The following is a 12,623-nucleotide window of genomic DNA, read 5'->3' on the forward strand; positions in this document are numbered from 1 at the left end:
ATTGAGTGTTTATTGCAATTGCGAAAACAACAATAATAGTCAGCAAAATGTTTCAAGAGGATTGTCTACTTGCTTATAGTCAGCAAAATGATTTTTGAATATCATTGATTTACAACTACCAATAACAACAATAATATTAAAGGAATATTTAATTCAATTTCTTTATAACAAAATTTAGAGACTTGAATCAACTTGGGGATGCCACATAATGAACCTCTAATAATACACTGCAATGCCACCTATTAATGTTAACTGTGACTTTTTGTAATTTGAATTGTGACTTTAATTGTAATCTTAATTGTGACTTTTTGTGGCCTGTTGCGATCGAAACATATTCAAAGTATTATCCCATTGTCATGAAGTTGCTTTGGACATTTTTTTTGATAATGTATACTGCTCTATTCAATACTGGAATTGATAAAACTCTATTTTGGCTAGGATTTTCATAATGGTTTTTAAAATGTGTTGTCTTGTATCTATTTTCTTGTGCTGCCTAATATCTATTTTATTGTGTTGCCTTGTATATATTTTCTTATGCTTATTGTGCTGCCTTGTATTTATTGTCTGATTCTTAAAGGATGGACTGTCCATCTGAGGATGACACCTTATTCACCACTCTCTTACAAAGTGGAGAAGAATGTTGAACTCCAACATATGAGCAATATTTTAATGTTATGATCCAAACAACTCCATCTAATGTGGGAAGTGGAACTGAATTGTGACTTGATGTAAATTGAATTGTGACTTGATGTAAACTGAATTGTGAGTTGATGTGAACTGAATTGGAAGTGGGCTGGAAGTGGAACTTCACACTTGATCTGAATGTGACTTGATGAAAACTGATCTTCATATTTATGCAAACATCCAGCTAGAAGGGGAACTTTTTGTGCGCTGATTGTATATGCTTGTTATTTATTTTGTGTAATAGTGATCAGTTGAGTTAGATTAATCTGAATGTTATGTGGCAGCAAGTTCTGATTGTAGATTAATATGATTGTAAATGCTTGTTAAATATTTTGTGTGATGGCAGTATTTTGGAAAGAGTTACATTAAACTGAATTGAGTTGCATTAGTCTGAATTGAGTTCAAAGTATGAGTGCAACAAGCCTACTTTCTCTTTATTTTGTGTAATGATAGCAGATTCCAAATTCAGCAAGATGAATCTGAGTTGATTCTTGAACTTGATTGTGAAAGATCTTGTTAGTGTCTTCTGTTATGGATGTCTATCTAACCCAATTGGGTTGTAGATGCTCAATATTTCAATATGAGGATTGATTAGCAGATGCCGTGTAGTTTAATTCCAAATTATGATTTAATTAAATTTTTTTTTAAGCAAAAAATTTCAATGTGGTGCGGTTTAATAGAGCTTCAATATTATGATAAAACTCTACAATTAACCTTAAATAATAAAAGCAATAATTTGTTGGTAAAATGTGTTTGTTGGATAATTAGGCTGAGGAAAAAAATTAATTTCAAAACAATAATTTAAGTATCAAATTAAATTATTACTTAACATATTGTTAGTGTAATTGCAAGATATGAAAGAAAAAATTAAAAATATTTTTTTTAAAAAAATAATATTATATTATTATTTTGATGAATTTAATGACTAATCTAAATTCCAATGTGAGATTATAGATAAGAAGATTTTACATTTATGAAAAGTATATATTTTTTATCAAATTTTAAAAATGAATTTGATGAATCTAATGTTAGTAGTCTTAGAAACAAAAATGGGTGATGAGAATTAAACCTGCCAAGATATTTCCCTTACCCAACAAACCAATGGCTAGGATTAAAGGTTATACTTAAAATAAATAAAATAATAAAACTAAGGGTAATGTTGTAAAATCCGTAAGGTTTAGTGTTTTATTTTTTCCACAAAAGTTCACCCTCCAAAATAATATATTCACTAAAGAAACTCCTCTTCTGCTTTTGCCTTATTACGCACACATTATTTTTTTAATACAAAATATATGTTAGTGGTCATTGGTAAAATAAAAAAAAAAACTTAGAAATTAATATTTTAACTATAAAAAAATAATATATGATGCTTTGGAATATGTGCCTCATGATCAAGTTGAAGAATATGATTAAATTGAGTAAAAAATTTATACCGATGTATAATTTAAATCATAAAGAAATTAATTATTTAATCATAAAAAAATAATATATGATGCTTTGAAATATGTGCCCTCATGGTCAAGTTGAAGTATATGATTAAGTTGAGTAAAAAATTTATACCGATGTATAATTTTAATCATAAAGAAATTAATATTTTAATCATAAAAAAAAATAATATATGATACTTTGGAATATGTGCCCTCATGGTCAAGTTGAAGCATATGATTAAGTTGAGTAAAAAAATTATACCGATGTATACAAGAACAAATCAAATTAAAAAACTATTTGTGTAGATCTAAATAGCAAAGTCTTAAATTTTCGTGCATGGTGGGTGATCATTCTCTGTCTATAATGAATCATACCCAATCGAATTTTTACAAAAAAAAATCATTACAAAAAATATTAGTATGATTTTTTTCACATCATTACAAAAAATATCACTCAGATTTGTACCAAATAAATATAATCTTCAAATTTTTAAGGATTCATAAAAAAAATTTCTAACAAAGAAATTGACACAGAGAGAGGGAGAGAGGAAAGGAAACAAAAAAATTTTGTTTTGAGAATTCCAGATAAAGATATGCTTAGATCTCAAAGAAACAATGCAGATCTAAACAGAATCCCTTCAAATTTGTATAGACTCACTACATATATCATACCCACTTATACTAACATTCCGATGTACACCAAAACAAACCAAATTGATAACTATCGGTAATATGTGTTGATCTAAGACACCCTTAAACCTAGGTACAATGGCTGCTGTTTTCGTTGTCTATGTTGAAATCAGAGCTATTTTCTTTGAATTTTTGTAGGTTTTTTCGGTTGGTTTTCATGGAGAGCTGAGTGGCGCAGTGGAAGGGCTCAGAATGATTTTGGTCTTCAAGCTTTCGGTAAGGAGAGGGAGGGAGGTAGAGAGAGAGAGAGAGTGAGTGATGTTGGAGAAAATAATTTTGCTATTCATCATTCTCATATAACATACATCACATTTTTTTATTATTATTATTTTTTAAATTGGTTTTATTATTCTTAAATTTGTTAAAATTTTTTACTGATCATCTATATATTATATATTTAATAAGAGAAAAAAATAAAAAAAAATGTAATGTATAATATGTGAAGATGATAAATAAATTTTTTATGAAAGAAATGATAAGGGTTAGCATCGAAGAATAAAAAGGAAAAAGAGAGAGAAGAGGAGAGAGATTCAAAGACTTAAGTGACATTTGAGACTCATTCCCTTAGAAGCAAAAATGGCTGATAAGAATTAAACTTGGGAAGATATTTCCCTTACCTAAGAAACCAGTGGCTAGGATTAAATGTTATACTTATAATAAATAAAATAATAAAACTAAGGGTAATGTTGTAAAATCTGTAAGGTTTAGTGTTTTATTTTTTCCACAAAAGTTCACCCTCCAAAATAATATATTCACTAAAGAAAATTCCTCCTCCTTTTGCGCACTCATTATTTTTTAATATAAAAATTATGTTAGTGGCTATTGGTAAAAAAAAAAAAAAAAAAAAAACTTAGAAACTAATGTTTTGATCACAAAAACATTTCAGAAAAATAAATTCAAAACAAACGTGATGATATAATACGTTAGATTGTTAAATTATTTTTATCAAAAAATAGATTTCTAATATATCATATGAAGTTATGTCAATTTACAGACTTATTATTATGAGATCTATTTATGGTTGTAACACTTCTCAGCAAATATATTAATCCTTGACATGATCTATAGGATGAAATTAATTATATTTTCACTATCATTCGTATATACAATTCTCGTGTTAATACCCACATTCAAAATAATTAAAAAATTTTATTTTAAAATACATAAAAAAATATTAACTAAAAAGGCACCGTCCAACTTAAACTTAGGTGGAACGGCGCCGTTTTGATAAGGGCATATTAAAAAAAAAAAAAAGATTTTATTATATCGGTCGGTTCAGCGGTCTGGTCCAGCTTCAAACCGAGACCGAATCGCTGAACGTCGGTTTTTTTAAATTTCCACCGCACGCCGACGGGTTCTCCATCGGTTCTGGCCGGTTCCTGACGCGGCCGGTCGGTTCGCATCGGTGGTGGCCAATGCTGTCGGTTTCTGTACAGCCCTACTTACTATGTACTCGTGCTATATCTATATATCAATAAGGAGTATTGTTATTCTAAGACGTTTACATCACACATGGCTTATATGGTATAATTTGATTTAGAAAATAAATTTTAAAATTTAAATCTTACAAATCAAATTTTATCATTTAAATAATGTTGATGGTATGCTCTACACATCGACTTGAGAACAAAATAGCTCATCAATGAAATATCTTCTTAGTTACTAAAAAAAAATCATCAGGTGTTGGATTTGATGAATAGAATCCTGAAGAGTAGTTTAGTTGGTCCGGTCTTGGGTTTGTACCTCAATGGTCACCAGTTTGAGTCTCCTTAGAATTACTAGAGGTTTACTTGATCGTTAACTTCAAAGTCCTGTGTGATTAATCAAGTGCGCACAAACTGACTCGGACACCATGATTATCCCAAAAAAAAATGAATAGAAGTTTGCAAAAGAAGGCTACTGTGTTCTGTGGATGAAAAGTCTATAGATGTATGTCTTGCTCTCGTGTTCCCTCCCATTCACAAATGTTATGTTTGTTTTATTCCCTTTTATCAAACCTAACCAGAGGTTGTTGTTGCTCTTGCAGGTTGTTGGTCCTGCTAGCTGCTTCCAGTGCCTTCTCCGTTTTTCATCTGTGGGGACGCCTATTTTCTTCCAAGATTCACACCGTGCATATGTATGTGTATCTTTTCTTTATTTATTGTATTTTATTTGGCCAACAATTTATAGTTAAATACTTTTTTGTCATATATGGAATCAGAAATGACCAAAATAATATCCGAATGAGTTTTTATTTATTTTTTACTTAGTGATTAAGAAATTATTTTTTAATAATATTATTTTTAATATTTATGATGATTAAAAATATATATAAAATAAAAATAAAATATAAAATATATTATTCAGTAAACTCATTCGATTTTTTCGATGGCTGTAGATGGCTGTAGCAGGGCTCATTTATTCCACCAATGGTAACCGATCAGGTTGACAGGTTGTGCGCGGGGGGGTCTCACTGACCCACAGCCACAGGGACTGCCTTTAGAATTTTCCAGATGATAAAGGGTTAACTTGACATATTTAAACACTTAACATTTTATATAATATTTTATATAATAATATTTTAAAAAGATAGATATTTTTATAAAATATTATATAAAATTAACATCATTTTATAAAAATATTTTTATTTTATAATATGTGTTATAAAAAGTATCGTGCAAAGCGTTACTTGTTTATTACTACTTTTCAATATTTCATCCTAAATAGTAGCCGATCACGTGCTCTTTGACGCAAAAGGGAAAAGAAGACTAATCAAACAAATATGTACGCACTCACTGACGTTAGGAATATTGTGGGCCCTAGTGCTTGTGACGTTTCAACGCTGACGGCTCAGAACAGGATAGTTAGGTTGTGTTTAGTAGTTGAAATGAATTAAGTTAAGATGATAAAATATTATTAAAATATTATTTTTTAATATTATTATTATTTTAAAATTTAAAAAAATTATAATAATAAATTGAGATGAATTGAGAAGAGTTAAAGAACCAAATGAAACCTAAACTCACCTCAACTAATTATTATAATTTTTTTAAATTTTAATATAAAATATAATAAATAATTTAACTTTTTTAAATCTTAAAATAATAATAATATTAAAAAATAATATTCTAATAATATTTTATCATCTCAACTTAACTCACTTCAACATTCAAACAACTCTTAAAATTAAGGAATGATCAGGAGAGGACGGTTACGTGAGAATTTGTGAATGGCAGTAAAATAATTTATGAATAATTATGAGACAGTTTTAGGTGTTATTTATTTTTAAAGATGAGATGAGTTAAAATTAAAGTTAAAAAATTAAATAAAATATTATTAAAATATATTTTTTAATATTATTATTTTTTTAAAATTTTAAAAAATTAAATTATTTATTTTATTTTATGTTAAATTTTAAAAAAGTTGTAATGATGAGATGAAATGTTATCAAAATTTTGAATTTTAATTAAAAGCAAAGTTTTGGGTAAGCATTTATTGGATTTTAGAAAAGAATAATTCATCTCATTAGTTGCACACATCCCAACACTATGAAAATATAGAAAAAGTTGTGAGGTATGCGATGTTAGAGTAAATAGTGACTGATGCATAGTAAAATCTATATTATTTTTATTTTGAAATTTAAAAAAATTAAATTATTTTTTATTTTTTATTTGTAAGTTTAGAAAAATTGTAATGATTAATTTAAAAAGAATTATAATAATTAGTTTGAGAATATTTATATTTAAATGATTTTAAAAAATGAAATGAAGGAAAATGAGATAAAATAATGAAATGAAAATTGTTTACAACCATCTCAGTATTTCTTGAATCTCTCCACGCAGCTTTACACGCGTATCCATGCATGCAGCCCATTTGTATAGATACCATATCGATACCATATCTTATCTCATAATCTTCAAAATTGAGATGCTGGCTTTTCTATTCTTTTCTCACTTCTCTTCCTCCATGTTTGTTCTCTATCTCATCTCATATTATTTTATATAATAATTATAATTTTTTTAAATTTTTATATAAAATATAATAAATAATTTAATTTTTTCAAATTTTAAAATAAAAATTATATTATAATAAGATTTTATTTAATTTTTAACAAAATATTTTATCTGAACAGTTTAACCAAACGATGTTTAAGATTTGATCCTTGAGTTAAAATTTAATTAATGCGGATTTAAATAAAATTTAAATAAAATATTATTATGAAATTCAAATTCTCTCTTCTCTCTCTAAATATATACATACATATATATATATATATATATATATATATATATATATACTAGTAAAGGGTAAACACGTGCATTGCACGTGTGCCTAATTGTGAAAATATAAAAAATATTTTTAAAATTAAAATTTATGAAATCTAAAAATATGTACTAATAAAAGATAGGTTAATATATATAATTATAAAATGTAATAGTTTTGTCTATATTTTAAGATTCTTATTGATTATAAAAATAATCACATATAAAAAAATAAACTTATCTGAAGATTTACTTATTTTTAAACGTGACTTATAAAATAAACGTAACTTATTTTTACTACCGGTGCATTTATATAAATTAAAAAAAATTGAATAACAACATCTATTTGTATAAATAATAATAAAACGTACCTGGAGATATAGACAAATAAAAGATCAGTGGAGATAGAGCTAAACAACGAACAGGAAGACAAGCACAAATGACAAAACCAAAACACCTATTGTAAAGAAATATATTATACAAGATCATGTAATCATTTCAATAATATGTCATTTCATTTCAATAATTATTTCAAGAGAGTAGCTAAAAGAACAATGAGAATAGGAGAAATTGACAATATGATATTGAACTATTTACAATTAAAAATCTTGATACAGATACAACATATATTGAGCAATTCTAATTAATAATCACAATTGCATATATTTGCAAGATGTCTTGTAGAAATAAATGCATTAAATATTATAAAATATAAATAACAACATCTATATGTATAAATAATAATAATACTTACATGGAGATAGAGGCAAATAAAATATCGGTGGAATTAGAGCTAAACAGCGAACAGGAAGACAAGCACAAAGTGACAAAACCAAAACGCCTGTTATAAAGAAATATATTATATAAGATCATATGATTATTCCAATAATACATCGTCGTTTGTCAAATAAAGCTACACTAACATATTAAAATATAATTTGTTAATATATTTTATTTAAATTAAATTATAATAAGTGGTTATTTAACTATCAGGAACAAAAATAACTACATAATAAGAATAAAATTTGTGAGATTGCAAATAAAAGTTGCGTAATATCCTAATTTTTGTTTTTGTTTATATATATATTTTTTCTATAGTTTTCAATCGTATGACAATAATTGTTAAATAAGTGTTAAATAATTTAATTATATAATTATTTAACACATGAAAACATATGAAAAATTGATTACTTGCCAATGCACAATAAACAACAAAACGATAATTTAGATTTATCAAATTTCTTAATTTTAAATATTAATGGATAGAGTTTCATCTATATTTTAAGTTTTTATTTTTGATCATAAAAAAATCACATTTGTTATGTGCAAAATATTGATAACCATAACATAGAAATCTTAATTACAAATAGAGTACAGATTTATGTCTATGTTTTTAAAATTTATTTTCTGGTTTACAATACATATTATACACATAATTTGCATAATGTTTATTTTCTGGCCTTTTCTTCTTCTCCCTTTTCGTCATTTTCTGTTTTTTTTTCCTCCTCTATCTGTTTCTTTCATTAGTAGTTTTTATTTTTTCTTAAGTGGTTTTATTTCTCCGTTTCTATCTTCCCCTCTATTTTTTTTTCTTTACATTTTCGTTAATTTGTAGGTATTTTTTTGTAAATGGTTTTATTTTTATTTTTTATTTTTCGTTTTGTTTGTGCTTCCGACATGCAAATCGGAATGGATAGAAATTTCTTTTAGTTGGCAAAATCTGACAGCAAATTTTAAATGCGGAAGCCAGGAAAGAGATTTGGAAAATTTAGACAACGACAACAGTAGAAAATGAGACTGTGACAATTGCTTTTACAGTGACAAAAAATATTCACAACTTCTTAACACTCCACACTTTATATTATTTTAAATTTTTATTATTTTTTTTTATTAAATATTTATTATATGAATAATAAATAAATAATTTAAAATAATTTAAAAAAAATAAACTCAAAAAAATGGTGGAGGGTAAAATAAAAAAAAAATAGTGGACGACAGTTGCTTATTGGCACTTAACATATATAAGATAAGATATATATTATCTCAGAGACGCATGTAAGCAAAAGATAGAGAAAACAAAAGGCAATCATGGAAGACATCCTGCTTTATTCCTCCCTCTCACTTCTAACCTTTCTCCTTCTCTTTGCTTGCAAGTTCTACTTTCAAACAAGAAGGCTCCGCAAAAACCTCCCACCCAGCCCACCTAATTCTCTGCCTGTCCTGGGTCATCTCCATCTCCTTAAGAAACCCCTCCACCGTACATTTTACCGCCTCTCACAGAAATATGGCCAAGTTTTCTCTCTTCGCTTTGGTTCTCGTCTCGTGGTTGTAGTCTCGTCCCCATCCGCAGTCGAGGAATGTTTCACCAAGAACGACATCGTCTTAGCCAACCGCCCTGCCATGCTCGGAGGCAAGCACCTCGGCTACAACTACACCACCGTCACAGCAGCCCCCTATGGCGATCACTGGCGCAATCTCCGCCGCATAAGCTCCCTCGAGATACTCTCGACCAATCGCCTCAACATGTTCTCAGGCATACGAAGGGACGAGATCAAGCGCTTGCTTCAAAAACTATCACATAACTCGTGCAAAGATTTCGCCAAGGTGGAGCTGAAATCATTGTTCTCGGAGCTCACCTTCAACATCGTAATGAGAATGGTGGCGGGGAAGAGGTATTACGGGTACGGGGAGGACGTGAAGGACGAGGAAGAAGCGAGGCAGTTTAGAGAGATAATTAAAGAGGCAGCCGCTAATGGAGGGGCGTCGAATCCCGGAGAATTTGTGCCTTTGCTGCAATGGATCGATCGTGGGGGTTTCGAGAAGAGACTCAAGAAACTTGCCAACAGGACGGAGGAGCAGGGCCTTATCGATGAGATTATCAATGAGAAGAGGCGCCAGGAGGAGCAGGGAAACACTATGATTGACCATTTGCTTTCTCTGCAGAAATCACAGCCTGAATATTACACTGACCAGATTATCAAGGGGCTTATACTGGTAAGTGCAGTGCATCCCTGTTTTCAACTTCTTTTATAAAGTTTTATCGCAATTAATGATTCCCATTATTTTAATTTTTATCATTATTTTATCGTGAAAAATTATAAACGCAAGCTTCACATTTTTACACATCACTTAAAAATATATAATTTTATTCATTTATCTTCGTAATATTTCATATTTTATGAAATATTACGAAGATAAATGAATAAAATTATATGTTTTAAAAATAAAGTATAAAGTGTGAAGCTTCTGTGTAGCACTTCTTTTTTATTATTTTATAATATGATATTAAGTGATTAAAAATTATTTATTATTTTACTTATAAATTTATCATTTAATGCCACATCATGAAATGATAAAAATTAAAATAATGAATAGATTTTTTCATTTCTAAACATCACAAAAAATTAAAAAATAAGGCTACGTTTCGCTATACAAATATTATAAAGTCTTACAATTTTATTTCTAAACATTACTTAAATATAAAAAAATTTTAAATTTTAAATATTTAATTTTTTCATTTAATATTTACCTAATCAATATAACTTTTTCAAACTATCAAACAAAACATAAAAAATAATATAAAATTTTCAAATTTTTTTAAAAACTTAATATTCAAATAATTATATTTAAATAATTTTTTAATTTTATTATATTTTTATTCAAACAAAAATTACTTCTTTATTTTGAATTTTAAATTTTAAATTTTTTCGTCTAATCAATGTAATCATTATCCAATGATGGTACCAATAACTATTCTAACAAAAAATAATATATTTTTTATAAATTTTAAAACAAAAATTATATTAAAAATTATATCTAAACAATTTTTTTAATCTTATCTATTCACTTTTACAAACTCTAATACAATAAAAAAATGCTTTATTCAATTTTTTTTCTATATTTTATCAAAATCTAATAAAAGAATATTTACATAAATTATTTCACTACTATTTATAAAATTTTAAAATATTTTAAACATCTAAATATACCCTTAAGACAATATTAGAACTTTCAATCATTTATAAATCTCTATTTTTCGTCTATTAGTATGTTATCAAATAATTAAAAATAGATTATTAATTAATTTTCACACGTCAATCATATGATAATAATTAAAATGGTTATGAAATTAAATTTTCTTACTTCATTACTTAATTTTTGCTCTTGTTTTGGTTTATTTTTTGTTACCTTTATATATTGTGATCGTTGTTTTAATCAAACAGGTCTTCTTATTTGCGGGGACTGATACGTCATCAGTGACGTTAGAATGGGCAATGTCCAATCTGCTCAATCATCCCGACGCATTGAAAAAGGCTAAAGCTGAATTGGACGGTCAGATTGGAGGAGAAAAGTTAGTTGATGAATCAAATGTCTCTCAATTATGCTACCTTCAAAATATAATCTCAGAGACTTTACGATTGTACCCTTCTGTACCATTACTACTGCCCCACATGTCCTCCGAAGATTGTACCATTGAAGGATACGATGTGCCGAGAAACACGATAGTATTTATCAATGCATGGGCCATACACAGAGACCCGAATGTATGGGACAATGCAACCGATTTCAAGCCTGAGAGGTTCGAAAGTGGCAAAGGTGATGCGCACAAGCTGATCATGCCATTTGGATTGGGGAGGAGGGCTTGTCCTGGGGCGGGTCTTGCCCAGCGCATGGTGGGCTTGACTTTGGGATCATTGATTCAATGCTTCGAGTGGGAGAGGATCAACGATGAAGAGATTGACATGACTGAGGGTAATGGGGTCACAATGCCCAAAGCTGTGGCATTGGAGGCCATGTGTAAAGCTCGCCCCATCATGAAGAAGCTTCTCTCTACATCTGAATTTGTGAATGTTATTTGATTTTGAACAGTCTCATGATCTCGATCGACTTACTGGATATTAAATTGTATCGATAATCAAATTATAAATTCTATTGCTTAATAAGAATGGATTTGGTTGAAGTGATATTCTTTTTCTTTGTGTGTGTGGGTAAGAGGGTTATATACACTACAAAAAAAAAAAAAAAGGAAGTTTGCCGGCATCCCATAAATGCCGGCAACTTGGCAATAAATGCCGGTAACGTTCACATAAGAGCAATATAATGCCAGTAAAAGAGCATTGAATTTGTCCCGTCCACAAGCGGGGGCTGAAGACACAGTCCTCTCGAAAGGTCTTGCTTGCAGTTCCCCCTCCCATGTGGAAGTTAACAGTGCTACCGACTCTCCTTTCAGTCTATATTCAACCGCCAAATTGAGTTTGGAAAGTGAGTATTCTCAATATTATGTGAATAGTAATAAAAAATAATAATAAATAATAATAAAATAATAAATAGTAGTGAATATCTCGCTATCCACTTGTTACGTTTAGATAGTGAGGTATTTTGAAATATTATATTAATAGTAGTGAAAAAATAATGATAGAATATTGAATAGTAATAAATAATAAAAAAAATATGTAAAAAATAATAATAAAATAATAAATAATAATAAAGTATTCTCAAAATACTTGAAAAATCCAAACTATAAGTGCTTAATACAAAATAATATCGTAAAGCATAGTCATGAAAATAAGCAAGACAATCC

The 12,623-nt window shown here is 28.2% G+C and overlaps 1 protein-coding gene across 1 annotated transcript; it reads left to right on the forward strand.

The window, feature by feature from the left end:
- The first annotated feature begins 9,060 nt into the window (after positions 1–9,060).
- LOC118343650 (cytochrome P450 81E8-like) lies at positions 9,061–12,003 on the forward strand. Its single transcript, XM_018986506.2, has 2 exons — positions 9,061–10,036; positions 11,266–12,003. Exons 1-2 carry the CDS (start codon positions 9,131–9,133, stop codon positions 11,899–11,901), a joined length of 1,542 nt encoding a protein of 513 aa, XP_018842051.2. The 5' UTR covers positions 9,061–9,130; the 3' UTR covers positions 11,902–12,003.
- The last annotated feature ends 620 nt before the right edge of the window (positions 12,004–12,623 follow it).

This window comes from Juglans regia, chromosome 13, assembly GCF_001411555.2.
Source record: "Juglans regia cultivar Chandler chromosome 13, Walnut 2.0, whole genome shotgun sequence".
NCBI lineage: Eukaryota > Viridiplantae > Streptophyta > Magnoliopsida > Fagales > Juglandaceae > Juglans > Juglans regia.